We start from the raw sequence: 16,010 nt of genomic DNA on the forward strand, positions 1-16,010 counted from the left end.
GAACAAAAATTATTATTTATAAAAAAAAATATGATACAATTCATCCGTGTGGCTTATTGCTAATAATGAAGCCAATGTGGCACGTAATGTGCATGCATCTATACAAGTTTTCTTTCCAATTCTCAATTTACGTTTACCAGAGATCTTCTGAGCAGAACAAAAGAATGAAGAAACTCATGTACAAAGGGGTGATGTACAATTTTCAAGGCCTAATTTCACCAACAATTAGTTCGGTATACCCTCTCTATGAGAAACAATGCAAGGGACTAATATTTTATTGTACAGTTTTTCACATGAAGATTTTCAAACCAAATAATAGAGACACTAACTAACTAGCTAGTAGAGGATTGAGGCACGTGGAGACTTTCAAGAATAGCCCTAGCTTTCCTTTGGGCCCTTGAATTCCCGCGTTGTGCAAGCTCATACAGTGTGCCATTGACCATTTCATCCTCTCCAATTTCCCTCCTTTTTTCTCTATCATTGAAACAGATTGTGCACAGAATAACAACACAGTTTTCCTTGATGCGTTCTTCTGATGTGTTTTCCTTTTCCCTTAAGATATCCAACAAGAATGGTACAGCACCATGGTTCACCAATGCTTCAACAGCCATGTGATGCGAAGAGAGAAGTGCTAGCAGTGCCAACAACTCATCAACTAAAACATGGTCAACGATCTTGCCGAGAATAACCTGCACTGCACCTTCTCGCACGGTTCTCCCTTTGTTTTCATGCGTGTAGCATAGCTTGAACAGTGCTGAAGCAGCATCTCTCATTGCTGGTGGATGCCCCTCTTCTAATAAATCCACCAAGTATTTGATAACTCCGGATTTTCCAATTATGTGCCTGTTTGCATCAATAGCTGACATTGAGAAAATGGCTGCAGCTGCATTGCTTCTCGTTTCAACTGTTCCTGAATATTTCAACGATTCGATAAGAAGTGAAATGACCTTTTCGTCCTCTGCTAAGACCCTCTTGTTGTTATCGTGAATTGAGAGATTAAGAAGAGTTGTGATCAAGTCCTCGTGGAGCTCGGGGTCCACGGAGGCCGTGCCGGGTGATAAGGGTCTCAGCATTAGTTGAATCACTTCTGAGTCACCAAAGAGTGTTCGAAACGTCGGAATTCGCTTTGTTAACTGCCGAAGCTCTTTTGCAGCTTCTTTTTGTTCGGAGACAGAAAGTGATAGCTTGTAGAGAAGAGAACGCATATGGAGTCTGTGATCTTCGGCTAATTTTTCACCGTGAATGTCCCAAACGGGCTTTGGAAGCTCAACTCCATGCTCTTTACACCACAGTGAAATCATGTTTTGGAGAAAGCAATTAGGGGTCAGGATGGAGTGAGAGAGGACTTGCTGAGTCTTAGGGCAAATTCTGCGGACCTCGTTCAGCCACCTCTGAATGAAAGCCCGATCAAAATTCTGCACCATTAATCAACATACATTAATTTAGTATTACAGAAGTAACACCATCACCACCCTTCATCATGTGAATAATCTTTTAGGCAAATAATTAAAACCCATCCTATAACAACTACAACTTCTCAATCTTCATTCCTCAAAACAAGCAGCACTCAAAAAAATCCAAATAAAAGCACAAGAAAACCAACTCTGTCATTATAGAATGCGACCATCTCTATTAAGATAGCAACTATTATTACAATATATAATATGAATGATTTTTGCATACTTTATTCCAAACACCTCATACGTTTAACACTCATAATTTCTTTCTTATTACATCATATCTATTATCACACGCGCGACTATATTTTTTTCTCTCTCTTTTATCTCTTTCTTACCAAGTATTAAATAGATTTTTGGGTATTCAAAAACCTCTTTTTAATTGTTATAAACTATATTAAAAGCGTAAAGATTATAATAGACAGTTGTCTACACTAAACACTCCATGAACACTTTCTTTTCCTTTCATTCTATCACACGAGAACATCATATATATGCTATATCATACTTATACTAATCTTTTTTTTTTTTTCCATACAGGTATCAAATAGTTTCTTGTTATCAACCAATCATTTTTTATGTTGAAACGCTTAGGCAAGGATGAAAGAGTTGATCTTTATTAGAAGGGAAAGAGAAAGAGAGAGAAGGAAGTGAACCTGTCCAGAGGCCAAGATAACAGGATCTGTCATCAAATTTCCAGAGAGGGGGCAGCGAAAGTGTGGAGGAACAGCTGCATCGTCCAAGTTGCGAGAGAGAGAAGTGGTGCATTTCAAATCCTTGAGAGCAGAAAGAGCATCCATGGCCTCGTCCGCGGCGTCCACGGTGTAGTCATCACTCTCCACGATAATCTTGACCGACTCCCGCAACTTGTCTTTCAGTGCATGTACTTTCTCCTCTGTCACCATTGCAGAACAAGAACTGCAACATTCAGGTTTTGCCACAAAAGATGAGAGTGAGGGAATGTTGACGAATCTTGATAACAGAATTAGAAAGAGTAAACAGCGAAGAGTGAATTAATAAGGGGGTGTCAACCTGACTCTAATGTGTTTTTGTAATTTCTTTGATTTGATTTATATGACTTAGTTATTGCCTGTATTAATTATTTGATAGTTCAATTCTCATTCAAAAAATATTTGAACATATATTTGAATAAAAATGAAATAAATGAAATGTTTAATATTTTATTAGTAATCGTCAAATTCTATTGTTTGAAGTAGGAACGAATTAATACTTTAAAATTAAGGAAACTTTAAGGAAATATTTTTTTGAATAAAAATAACATTTTATTGATATAATATATGAAAATAGAAAATTTAAAAATCAATCCAAATTGATTAAGATTGTAATAAATGCTTTTTATTAGTTTGAAAATTCTTTAAAAAATACTTTTAAGTCTATAAAAATATTGGGTGGCCTTGATTAATTTTGAAAACTCTACTTCATGTATTTTTCAATGAGATAAAAATGGCTTACTACTATTTAAGATTATAGCTGTTTTACTCAAACTTTTGAGGATGATCAAATGTTTGGCACAGGGTGGAATCGATGGTTGTTGCCAGGAGGTTTTCAACATCGCGGTGGACTTAGGAAGTTTAAGAGATTTATGTACAAAGAGTTAGTGAAAGAATAAAGTCAAGACGAAGGAATTAGAATGAATTTGCAACTCAAATGTTAAATTTGAAGCATTTATATGTTATTATGTTAATCAACCTACCATTTGATGGAAATTAATGCAGCTGCAACGTCCTTAACCATTTTCAAAATATTCAAAAGGGTGTTACAAAAAAGTCGTTAGTTAGTTAAATTCCGTTGAAGAACATTTATCTAATGTAGATGCTTATTAATCAAAGGGGCATCCACTAAAAGCTTAAACATTTAAGTTTACTTGTATTCTGAGTTAAAACTTCCTGCACTTTTAGTATTATTTCCTATTATTGTTTTTTCCCGCATCCAATTGCATTATAGAAAGTCTAATCTAAAATACAAATAGGCGCCACAGAAAACAACAGTGGAAATGGAAGAAGCAACATCCCTTTAGAGGATGCAGTTGGTTTAAGTCCAATATGGAGAAAGGCTAAAATCATAACCATGACAACAAAAAAAAAATGTGCATAATGAAAAGAATTGTTCTGTTGATTTCTAGCTTTCTCTTAATGAATAGAATTGTTTTTTTTTTTTACTATTATTTTTTTTTGTACTCAACGGGGCAAAACGCCGGAAAAAACGAGGAGACGCAGCTCCAATAGAATAAAAAAGTAGCAGTTGGCCCAAAAATTGAGGCACCTTCTCAAACATCACAAAATCCTTTTCCATATGACAAGCAGAATAGAATTTTGATTTAACTGAAAATTTCCAATTTTTTTAAGTAAACTTTATTCTAAACGTGAGATTCTAAAAAAAATCTATATATATACATCTATATTTGTTAATATATAAAATTAAAAATAATCAGAATAAACAGTCAGGCGACTCAGTTTCCCCCTTCACCTCCCTCCCTTCTTTATTATCCCAAACCAATTGTAGCCTTTGCGCTAAACTGAGATTATTCCATAAAATTGTACTGCATTACAATTTAATGCCTTATTAATTTAATTATACAACCCAGTAATCAAATTATTTCATGATAGTCATTAAAAGTGATGGCAAAAACACAAAAGGAAAACGAGTTTGCAATTTGCACAATTTAAGTAAATCATATACTAGGCCAGGCTATAGTTGTCACACTCGTTTCCCTCGTACCCACCCTCCTCTTTGTATCTGGACATGCACAAGGGTTTACTTATCAGAACTTGATATCATTTTTGTTGAAGTCACTTCATCACCGCTGGATCTCTTCTACTAAACAAGGAAGAAACCTAATGAGCCAATTGAAGAATCTGTCACTCTGAAGAAGCAAGTATTTAAAAAGAGCAAAAGAATTCAGGCAGAAATTGAAAGATTCTGTTGTTTCAAGCCGAAATCAAAGCAAGAATTAGACGAACCAAAAGCATCAATACTCAATACATTTCTTAGAATAAATAAAAGGCTAAATAATAACAAAGCTGGACCAACCTCTTGGCAAATTCTACGCTAAGGTTAGGAGCAAGTGATTGGAAGAGAACACAACAGGGAAGTTGTTGATAAAAAAAAAATACTTGAAGTTCAAACAGGTTCAAAAACAATCACTCGCAAGTTAGATACAAAGACAGATATAACATTCATTTCCAAAAAAAGAAAAAAGATAGAATATTCAGGTGCCTCTACAGCTGCTTCACCATAATACGTAAAGCCTCCGTAAGATATAAAAAACTATATATAATTGATCTAGTAGGAGTTAAATAATTCAATATCCAAAGAAAAGCATTATCCAAACTGTTTCATTTTCCTAGCTCTAGCACGCCACATGCATAACCATAATTGATTCAAAAACTCTTTTTTTGTTAAGTAAAACAATCATAAGAGTAAACTACAAAAATCTATGGATGTAATAGATTCTAATTTGGTTGACATAATTGGCATTTTATTGCTTATTATTCTCTTGAGTCTTGAGAGGAAAAATAAATAAGACACTAACAACAACCACAATAATAGAATCTCTCCAAGGAAAGCTTGCTTAGATGCACTTGCACAATTTAAGGATACAAAGGAGGATACATTGATAAATTGCTGGAGCTTGATAAGTTATGCAAAGAAGCCACGTTAACAGTAGAACTTCACATTAAAATTTATATAAATTTAACCTCCAAATAGGAAATGTAACTAGCAAAACTTACCCACAAGCCACAGCAGGTGTAGTGTCTTCACAGTTCTGACCAAGACAATGCTAATAAATTTCCTTGTCGTAAAATTTATCTGATCGACTTGATATATTTAGAGTCCGAGGAGATATCATCCTCACAGATCCCAACAGATTGTGAAGGATTATATCGATCTGAAAATGCATTATTTGGGAAAGAATCTGCAATATGACTCCTGTGAGTGTCCTTTTGCCACCCATCTCTGATTCTAGATGAGTTATCCTGCTTCTTTTTATTTGAGTAGTAATCCTGTTTTTCTTCCTACAACATTCAATTTTTTATTAACTCTAATGTTGCCCTCTTTTACTTCTTCTTTTTCCTTTCTTCCCTTTTCAATTTCTTCTTTTTACTTCACTGAGGTCCTCCTTCCCTTGGCTCGTGATGGATTGTTACTTGCATTGCCTTCATCGTCCTCTTGGTGGGTGTTGTGGTGGCAACATCAGTCCGAAGGTAAGTTTTCTACATATCTGCGAAATATCAATCCGTATAGCCTATATGGATTGATAATCTATGTGAACTATACGGATTCCCTATAGCTCACATGGATTGTCAATCTGTATAGGCTATTCGGATTGTCAATCATATATCAAAGCAGACCAAGCAACAACATCCTTCTCCAGAGAAGGATCAAACAAGAACCTCACTGTCGTCATGTCACCCGCCTTGGCATACCCATCAATCATGGTGGTGAAAGAAACAACATTCTTCCCAGGCATTGCGTCAAACACCTTATGAGCATAGTAGTCCAGGAAATCACATTCCTACAGACATCCCATGAAACACCTTACAAGCATCAGCAATATCCCTGCATTTCCTATACATGTTGATCAAAATGGTGCCCTTGTAGAGATCATGGTCAATGCTGCACAGAAACGCGAAACCATGAAGCAATTTTCCCTCCCTTACCTTGCATGCACCAGAATAGGCCTTAATGACAAAAGGGTAGGTGAAGCTATAGGGGAGTTCCCCATGTGCCTTCATGCGAGCGAAGACGGAGAGGGTGTGGGAAAAGAGATTCTTTTGGCAGTGGGATTTGACGAGAGTGTTCCAGAGGAAGGTGGGAAGGGCGAGAACGTGGTAGAAGATGGAAAAGGCATAGGAGAAAGTGGAGAGGAGGGTGTGGGCGCAGGAAATGAAGAGGGAAACGAGGAAGTGGTCTTGCTCGAGGGCGTGATGGATGACGCACGCTTGCATTTGTTTCAGGTGCTCACTTTTCTTGCTGGCTTTGAGGAGGGTGGTGATGCTTGCAGCTGAATGAAGACGGAAAAGAGAAGAGTGAGAGATTGAAAGCATAGAAGTGGAAGTTGGAATGAAAATGACACGGGAAAGCTTATATATACGGATTGACAATTGGTACAATCTGACGTAAAGTTCACATTGATTGTCAATCAATCTGTGTATAAGCTATATGGATCCGTATTTTGACTGCCGTTGCCACCGCAATACTCACCACCACGATGAAGGCAATGCAGGTAACAAACCACCGAGATAATGCAGGTAACAAACCACCACGAGCCAAGGAAAGGAAGAGCTTAGTGAAGTAAGAAGAAGAAATTGAAAACGGAAGGATGGAGGAAGAAGAAGTAAAAAAGGATAATGTGGGAATTAAAAAAAATTAAATGGTGTATATGAGATTTGAACAGCCAAGAAAAATTCTATTTTTGGTTTGGGCTACTTCGTTTCTGAACATGGCCCAGCCCAATCCTTCTCCAGGATTTGCTTCCATATTTTATTTCGGTCCCAACAACTAGTTTGCATTCTCATATCATATATTGCCCAAAAATATTTCTCGGTTCATAACCTCAAGGTCCGTTTGATTTGAAGAACAAAAATGGGAAGGCCATTAAATTTGCAAAGAATTTCAAGATGGGATAACACAACAAAAAAAATTATTTATTTAATTTTTCAAGTGGTCATGAAATAGTATTAAAAATGATAAAATGCTGAACACCAAATTATGAAGATAAAAATACTACTCAATTTACCTTTTCATTATTATGCTAAATCTTGACTCTCCCAGACATTAAAACTACAGTCATATGTAATCATCACTACCACTTTGAATGCCACTATCATTATCTCCATCTTCTTCATCTTTATCATTTCTTATAAAGATAACTTTGTCAATTCTTAAGAATTTATATTATTATATTTGCCAAGTTATTCGGTACACATAAAATACTGAATAAGATAAGCTTATATATTATACGCAATTTTTCATTAGTCCATCTAATACTTATGCGTATCAAACATCATACAGTAAAAGAAAAATATTTGCGTTGTATTTCAATTTCAAAATAATAGACTGATCAAGGTGTGCTATTACTCAACTATACCATACAGTATTACAGTCCTGGAGTGCATATTCTATTTCTCAATAAACAACAAACGTAGTTGTTGGTTTTGAGATTTTGAATATTATATGAATTTTCCTATTCGCCTAAGACTATGGAGGGGAAAATAAATGTATGCACTTTCTGTTTTCCCGAATACCTACTGCTTAAGATATTAAGAGTGGGTATAATATTTGTCCAGAAGGGTAAAGATAAAATAAAACTCGTTATGCTTATGATTTCGCAATTGTAAAATAGAACAGGGGTGGAGAAGGATCACAATTTTTCCAGTGGATATTCCAAGTTTCTAAAACTAACTCAGATTCATAAATTTTGAAGTCATTGTCATTAAAGTCTTTAAATACCTGCTTTGCAACTCTTCTTTTCGGTACAAGTCTTTTCTTACCCTTATCCTATTGCATGGGTAGAAAAAAAAAAGATAAGGAAACAAATAAAAGAAAAAAGACAAAATGATAGATATGATAACTGATTTGATGAAAAATGAAAAGAAGAAATAATAAGAAAAATAGAATAGAAATGAAATGGAAGTGAAAGAAAATGTATGATAATGTATATGTGTGGTAATTTCTACAAAATCTGATATCTTTCTTGGGTAGGAACCATTCATTTACGTCACTTGTGTGAGTGAGGCATCTTCAAACACTGTAGTTCGTCTGAAATCCTTGGGTAGTGTAAGAAAATAAATCAAGGATGCAACTAAGTTATTGCCTGGATAGAGATCTCAGATCAGAGACTTTGACGACAAGATAAATATGCAATAGTGGACACTCGTTTCTTTCAAAATATAATTACGGGTTGATACTTGGAAGAAAATTTAATCAATTTTTTGCCTTAAATAATTTCCATTATCCTCCACTTTCTCTATACGATATCTATACCGTAACTTGAAGAACCAATTAAAGACTTAGGCTAAAATAAAATAAAACCATTGAGGTGTAGCACTAGTTATGGTCTTCTAAATGCTCAGAAGATTTTAATTAGCCGCCAGGTCTCAAAACAAACATGCTCTAAATCATACACCTGCTCATATTATAAAAGTAATATTTCAAGCACAGGTAGTGGATACGTACAATGTCGAGTGTACATGGTAATACTGAAAAAATCATCATGACGATGATGTGGGGCATCTTAATCTAATATTTTGACAAGCGTGCAGACATTAAGAATGTGCTTCCACCATCAAATATTCTAGAAATGCTAAAATATCTATAGCAATGGCTCCGTGCCCTATAAATAGCTAGTTTCCCATGCTGCAAAATACAAGTCTCACACACTTAGAATTAAGTTAGTAGCGAGAGGGAGAAAAATGAAGGTTTTTTACTTCTTCGTTGTGCTATTGGCTTTGGCATCCTCCGTTGCCTTTGGTTATGATCCAAGCCCCTTGCAAGACTTTTGTGTGGCTATCAATGATACCAAAACTGGTGGTCTATATGGAGGTATATTTCATATATTCATAAATTTTGTAGGTACAATATTTTGTGTCAAGAATAATCATCATAAAGTTTGTTTGTGATTTTATGTGCAGTGTTCGTGAATGGAAAATTTTGCAAGGATCCTAAGTTTGCTTATGCTGATGATTTCTTCTTTGGTGGATTGGGACCCGGAAACACTGCAAACCCACAAGGATCAAAGGTGACAGCTGTCACAGTTAATGAAATATTAGGGCTCAACACACTTGGTATATCCTTGGCACGCATAGATTTTGCACCAAAGGGTTTGAACCCTCCACACACTCACCCTCGAGGGACAGAGATTCTTGTAGTCTTGGAAGGTACCCTCTATGTCGGTTTTGTTGCGTCCAATCAAAACGACAACCGTTTATTCACCAAAGTGCTGTACAAGGGTGATGTGTTTGTGTTTCCCATTGGTCTCGTTCACTTCCAGCAGAACATAGGTTATGGAAATGCTGTGGCCATTGCTGGTCTTAGTAGCCAAAACCCTGGAGTTATTACCATTGCAAATGCTGTGTTTGGATCTAAACCTCCTATCTCTGATGAAGTTCTCGCCAAAGCTTTTCAAGTGGACAAAAACGTAATCGACTACCTTCAGAAACAATTCGGGTACAACAACAAAGTTAACGGGAAACATAATTAAATCGTGATACCATCTGGCTCGGACCATGGATAAATAATTTTCTCAATATCGCTTTCTCAAGCAATTACTGCAATGTTAAATAAAATGCATGTGGCTATTATGCGTTGTTGTAAGTCCAATAAAGGACAATAACAGTGGCTAACATATATATGTCTATATAAGATGTTATATATCAGTATTGATAATGATAAGTTAAAAAAAGAAATACTAAGAGTTCAAGAATTGAAATACCTTCTTTCATATATCTTCCAATTAATTTCTAACACATGAAAACTTATAGAAAGAGGTTTATTTTCTTTCATGAGACTCAATTTGAAAATTAATTTATTGAAGTGTGATTCATTAATCCAATGAGTTTAACTTAGAACTAAAAATTGAATTCATTAAATAAATGAGTTAAATTTGAGGTAAAATTATTTTGACTCATTTGATCATAAACCTATTTGTGTGTATGTATATTATTAAATTCATAAAATTAAGTTTAAAATTAATTTTATATTATAAAAAATATAACATGATCATAATTTTAAATCAAATTGAATTAATGATTTGAATTAAAACTAGTTTGCAAGATTGAATCGATTCAAATATGAATTGAAGAAAAAACAATTCATATTAAACTTGAATCAAACTTTGAGGGTGAATATCAATTTTAATTTGAGACGAATTAAATTAAGTATAATTGACTCAACTTAATTTTAGCCTTAACTTTTTTTTTAATTATTTGAAAGGTTTTCAGCCTTAGCTATTCCATATTTGATTGAAGAGCCTTACTATTTGGTAAGAAATATAATCATATGAAAGCAACGAAGAGAAACTCAAATCAATCACAAGTTCACTACTAGAAAATAGACTTTTTATATCGATTATCGACGTTTTTCTACATCGGTTATCATGCGTCGTTGTAGCCGAAATCATTGAAACATCGTCATCATACAACGATGGGTGCCCGACCGTTGTAGAATGCTGACATTCTACACGTCTTAGAATGGACAGACTTCTACATCAGTTGTCCTAATAACCGATGTAGAATGTCAGAATTCTACATCGGGTGTGTCCTGTACCGTCGTAGATTTCTATTCCACAATGAAGCATTCTATATCGGGTGTGGCCTGAACCAATGTAGAATTATTAATTATTTTTTTTAATTTTTTTGCTTTTTGTTCATGAATGACAATAACAATATGTAAATATAATTGTACTTAATGTCTCGTATGAGATTTACATTATAAATCCTGGTCAAAATTCAACAATGAAAATAGTAAATGAATATAAGTTCATTACTAAGCTGTTCAATCTTCTTCTCCAGAGATGGAACACAAAACAGGTACTAAAATAAGCATAGGAAACAAAAAATATTGAATGAAGTGGAATTCCTAACCTTTACAGGTGTTGGATTTTCAGGGCATGGATTCAATATATGCTCACCAAGAACAAAATTTTGAAGTCTCCAAACATATGCCTGGGCAGTATCCATATGACAAGTGACCACATTGCACCAATCACGCTCTCTAATTTTAGCTGATGTTTGCACAAAAAAAGATTATGTGAACTTCTGACGGCAGATTATATAATAAATTCATTGAGAAGACATATGGAAGTGCAAAAACAAATAAACTACATGTGTTTGCATGTCTATTTAATCATGAGTTTTTATTTTGGTTTCTTTCACTCAACAGAAGATTAGAGATAATATTTGGTGATTGGCTTCTATTTGGTGTATAAAGCAAACGATCTTTTAAGGGGGTTCCCCTAACTGCAGAGAGATTAGGTACTATGCAGCATTTTTCCATTGATGTTCTCTCTTAATTTCCATGCATGACACCTTAATTTTCTATGGTTCTGTATGCTAAATTTGTCTCAAGGTACATATATCTTAATTTTGTGCCGCCTTTTCTTATCACATATATCTTAACATACATAACACATAATACTAAACAAGAACTTGAAATTAATTATCCGTAATATTTACCATGACCCATCCCCAAATATCAGCATAGGATGGGATGTGAGCTGAATAAGGCACAACCAACACGATTGTGCCATGTAGCTTACCTCAGAACCACTGTAGCCACTAGCTCCAAGCACAACAACACGAACCTCATTTTGGAAGTGTCTATATAGTCTTAAAAATGATATTGATGTCCTGAAATCAAACTAATTAAAAACAATTATCTTGGTTACTTTCATAAGAAATAAAAATATATATTTATAACTCAATAAGAAAGGAGAGAGAAAAACTAAGAACACTTGTGAAAATTGTTGGACAAATTTCAAAGTGAATAATATTTCTGGAGATTTTGTCTTTAACTGAATCTAATAAACTTTCAGCTAGTGAATCTAATAATATAATTAGCAAAACAAATCACACCTAAGAAGCTTAAATAAGGAAACGCCAGAAAAAAAACAATTAGCAAAAGAATTTTGGAGTATGACAATATAAATTTATAATAATCAATTACGTAAAGCTCCAAAGACCCCTCTCTCCTCTCCTATTCTTTATCTCATTATATACCAATATAAATTTGAGTGATAACCAATATCACCAAATTTTAGAGTAAAAGGAACCTGTACATCTCGTGAAGTAATACACATTGAGGTAAAAAAACATTTAAAATATTTTAGTGTACACATTTTTATACTTATTTTATTTTTATAACTACATTCACAATCAGTATTTTATCTTTATAATAATTACTACTTTCATAAATTACCACTAATTATAATTTTTTTAAAAAAATGAAAAAGCAATAAGACACAAAATATCTATTTCCCAGCTGATCATAATAAAAATATATTTTTTTGACTCATATTGATCACATCCACAATGTGTTCTTATAAAGTATATTTATAATTGGCAAAGTTACATGCTGTCATTATTCATAGTAAAAGTATTCATCATAATATATATATATATATATATATATATATATATATATATATATTCATGCAAAATTCTATATTTAATATTAATTATATTATTTATTATATTTACTTTTATAATATTTTTTCCCACTAATAATGATAAAAGGTTATCCTTATTACTAAGTAATTTTAAAATCATATTTTAATTGGTATGCAATTTATTTAACAATTTCAAATTAGAGCCTTTAAGATAAAAATATAACTGCATGAAATACTTGAAAATATATCTTCAGCATAGGGATTAAAATTATCAACAGTATCCTGTACAAAAAGAAAGGCATATCAAATATATTTTATACCCTACCAGTAAACATAGCCTACATTTTTTGTTTGCAGGCTGATAATATCATTTTCCCCAAAGGGCTTAGTGGACTCCATGTCATAATCTCTTGGAAACTATTCCAATCCAACCTGAGCACAAAAACAATTGCAATTAATAAAAGCTTCGTATAAAAAAAATAAAACAAGATGACGAGATACTGATTGGTGTATGCAGTACTTTTTATTTTTATTTTTTTACACTAGATATAAATTAAATTTTAGTCACATATTTATAACAGTATTCCAAAAATTTTAGTTTCTTTTAAATGATATAAATACTAAATAAATTAATTAAATTTATAAAATTGATAATAAATAAATATTTTGGAATAATATTTTGGAATAAATAAATAATTTTTCTAGTAGTGGTTGCACTACCATACATGGTGGGATCAGCTAAGATATTGTCTTCAATAAAATTTCTCCAAAATACCATTTGTATATATCAGTTTCGTACTATATATATATATATATATATATATATATATATATATATATATATATATATATATATATATATATATATATATATCTTTTCCCTTAATTGAAATGAGCAAAGATATAAGAAAATAAGCAAGGAAAGATACCAGATCCATGCTATAACAGTCGATAACTAATCTACATGTTTAGCCCCTGGACAACACAAATTGTTGGAATATTTTAAAAATAAAATTCACAGTGGACAACACTAATTGCTTAAACACTTTCAATTAATGAAAATTATAGCGTAAAATGTTCATACTTACAAGAAATTGAAGTAATTACTAAACTTAAATGGGGTCTCTAAATTATCCTAAGTGAAAATAGAAATAATTAGCCCTATATATTGTACCAATTTGGTGTAATTAATACTTTCAATCAGTCATGTTAAAGTACATATATAGAGAATTATATCGATCAGGTGTGATGAGGTAATTTAGCCCCATTTTTGTTTAGAATAAGTTAGACAATCCCAATTTAAAATAGCCGTGATTACTAATTTTAAATTACAGTAATATCTAAACCGTAACGTTGAGCACCAATGAAACACTTAGGCAAAAAGAAAAAATGAAACCATTGATGTGTGGCACTAGTTCTTCTAGTCTTCTAGTCTGTCTAGAAAGGGAAATGCTTAGAAAATTTTAGCCGCCTGGTCTCAAATCTAACAACTCTATATCATATTCACCAGCTCCCATTATAAAACTAATTTTTCAAGCACAGGTATTGGATACCTACAATTTCAGTTGTAGAAGGTAATACTGAAAAATTTATCATGACGTTGATGTGGGACATCTTAATCTAATATTTTGACAAGCATATTTAGTCATTACGAATGCTTCAACCATCAAATAGTTAACTAATCCTAGAATTGGTAATATATATATATATATATATATATCAATGGGTTCGTCCTATAAATAGCTAACTTCCCATGCTACAAAATACAAGTCTCTCACACACTTAGAATTAAGTTAGTAGCGAGAGAGGGAGAAATGAAGGTTGTTTACTTCTTCGTTGTGCTATTGGCTTTGGCATCCTCCATTGCCTTTGCTTATGATCCAAGCCCCCTGCAAGACTTTTGTGTGGCTATCAATGATACCAAAACTGGTGGTATATACGTTTTATATTCTTACTCTTACATAAATTTTGGTTCTAGTATATTTTGAGTAAAAAATAATCATCATAAAACTAGTTTCTAAGTGATTTGGTTTTTTAATGTGCAGTGTTCGTGAATGGAAAATTTTGCAAGGATCCAAAGCTTGCTAAGGCTGAAGATTTCTTCTTTCCTGGATTGGGACCCGGAAACACTTCAAACCCCCTAGGCTCAAAGGTGACAGCTGTCACGGTTAATGAAATATTAGGGCTCAACACACTTGGCATTTCCTTGGCACGCATAGATTTTGCACCAAAGGGTTTGAACCCTCCACACACTCACCCTCGAGGGACAGAGATTCTTGTAGTCTTGGAAGGTACCCTCTATGTTGGCTTTGTTGCGTCCAATCAAAACGATAACCGTTTATTCACCAAAGTGCTGAACAAGGGTGATGTGTTTGTGTTCCCTATTGGGCTCATTCACTTCCAGCAAAACATAGGTTATGGAAATGCTTTGGCCATTGCTGGTCTTAGTAGCCAAAACCCTGGAGTTATTACCATTGCAAATGCTGTGTTTGGATCTAAACCTCCTATCTCTGATGAAGTTCTTGCCAAAGCTTTTCAAGTGGGCAAAAACGTAATCGACTACCTTCAGAAGCAATTCTGGTACAACAATAGTTAGGTGGGAACATAATAGAATCGCGATACCGTACATCTTGCTCTGGCCTAGGTTGGATAAATGATTTTCTCAATTCTGCTTCATGCAATAGTCAATTACTATATACTATATTAAATAAATGGAATGCATGTGGCTATTATATGTGTAACACAGTTGTTTTGTGTGGATGTGAACTTGATTTCATATATCAATATTTAAAGTCTAATAACAAAGGACAATAACGTGCCAAACACATACAAGTCTTACAAGTTATATGCCAATATTGGATACTAACCGGTGGAAATGGGTCAAATTGTTGGATAAGATATGTGATGGAGCTTACATCAGCTAGACTAAGTCAAGTTTTTGCAAGTAATAAATTATTTGTGCACAAATATGTACTAAAATTTGAACACATGACATCATGTGTACTACTTTAAATCACCCACCATTAGGTATAAGAAATAAAATAGACAATTTTTAAAAAAAAATCTTTTTAATTTGAATAATTAGACATAGGCACAGTAATATACATAAAAAGTTGAGTCTTCAATAAGATAAATCAAAGGCTTATGGCTTATTTAGTAATAAACTTTTAAAAAGTTATCAGAAAGATGACATTAAACCTTGAAAGTATATGTACCAAGAAAATTTTTACTAGACCTAATAAAATAATATTTAAAATTATTTGGCTATTATTCACAGGCACAAATGTGTGTCACCGACTCGGGTTTGGAAGAGAGAGCGATTTTATTTTTGATATATTTTTCTTAAATTATTATTATCATTACTAATAGCTCTAACTCCTATCCTGCCAAAATACTCCCTAAGATTTCAAATTTTCAAAAAATTT

General features: G+C 33.3%; 3 protein-coding genes and 1 long non-coding RNA gene across 5 annotated transcripts; 2 read left to right on the top strand and 2 right to left on the bottom strand.

Annotated features, from left to right (window-relative positions):
• Positions 1–332: 332 nt before the first annotated feature.
• LOC114402193 (U-box domain-containing protein 9-like) lies at positions 333–2,362 on the bottom strand. The gene is made up of 2 exons (XM_028364694.1): positions 2,114–2,362; positions 333–1,415 (listed from the first exon to the last, which is right to left on the bottom strand). The coding sequence occupies exons 1-2, from the start codon at positions 2,360–2,362 to the stop codon at positions 333–335; spliced, it is 1,332 nt and encodes a 443-aa protein (XP_028220495.1).
• Positions 2,363–3,977: 1,615 nt separating this feature from the next.
• Positions 3,978–6,824, bottom strand: LOC114401427. 2 transcript variants are annotated; one of them, XR_003664270.1, is made up of 2 exons: positions 5,210–6,824; positions 3,978–4,295 (listed from the first exon to the last, which is right to left on the bottom strand). It is a non-coding gene; the product is annotated as an uncharacterized LOC114401427 (long non-coding RNA). The 2 variants fall into 2 exon arrangements; XR_003664271.1 differs by having other exon boundaries at positions 3,978–4,312.
• A 2,014-nt stretch (positions 6,825–8,838) lies between these two features.
• On the top strand, positions 8,839–9,909 carry LOC114402633 (germin-like protein subfamily 1 member 7). The gene is made up of 2 exons (XM_028365281.1): positions 8,839–9,023; positions 9,113–9,909. Exons 1-2 carry the CDS (start codon positions 8,894–8,896, stop codon positions 9,679–9,681), a joined length of 699 nt encoding a protein of 232 aa, XP_028221082.1. The 5' UTR covers positions 8,839–8,893; the 3' UTR covers positions 9,682–9,909.
• Positions 9,910–14,336: 4,427 nt separating this feature from the next.
• Positions 14,337–15,390, top strand: LOC114402409 (germin-like protein subfamily 1 member 13). The gene is made up of 2 exons (XM_028364969.1): positions 14,337–14,517; positions 14,631–15,390. Exons 1-2 carry the CDS (start codon positions 14,400–14,402, stop codon positions 15,179–15,181), a joined length of 669 nt encoding a protein of 222 aa, XP_028220770.1. The 5' UTR covers positions 14,337–14,399; the 3' UTR covers positions 15,182–15,390.
• The last annotated feature ends 620 nt before the right edge of the window (positions 15,391–16,010 follow it).

The sequence above is a fragment of the Glycine soja genome, chromosome 20 (assembly GCF_004193775.1).
Source record: "Glycine soja cultivar W05 chromosome 20, ASM419377v2, whole genome shotgun sequence".
Taxonomy (NCBI): Eukaryota; Viridiplantae; Streptophyta; class Magnoliopsida; order Fabales; family Fabaceae; genus Glycine; species Glycine soja.

Coding starts and splice junctions, on each gene's coding strand:
- LOC114402193 (XM_028364694.1), bottom strand. CDS start 2,362: ATGGTGACAGAGGAGAAAGTACATGCACTGAAAGACAAGTTGCGGGAG. Junction 1,416..2,113: donor TTATCTTGGCCTCTGGACAG/GTTCACTTCCTT, acceptor TTAATGGTGCAG/AATTTTGATCGGGCTTTCAT.
- LOC114402633 (XM_028365281.1), top strand. CDS start 8,894: ATGAAGGTTTTTTACTTCTTCGTTGTGCTATTGGCTTTGGCATCCTCC. Junction 9,024..9,112: donor AACTGGTGGTCTATATGGAG/GTATATTTCATA, acceptor TTTTATGTGCAG/TGTTCGTGAATGGAAAATTT.
- LOC114402409 (XM_028364969.1), top strand. CDS start 14,400: ATGAAGGTTGTTTACTTCTTCGTTGTGCTATTGGCTTTGGCATCCTCC. Junction 14,518..14,630: donor CAATGATACCAAAACTGGTG/GTATATACGTTT, acceptor TTTAATGTGCAG/TGTTCGTGAATGGAAAATTT.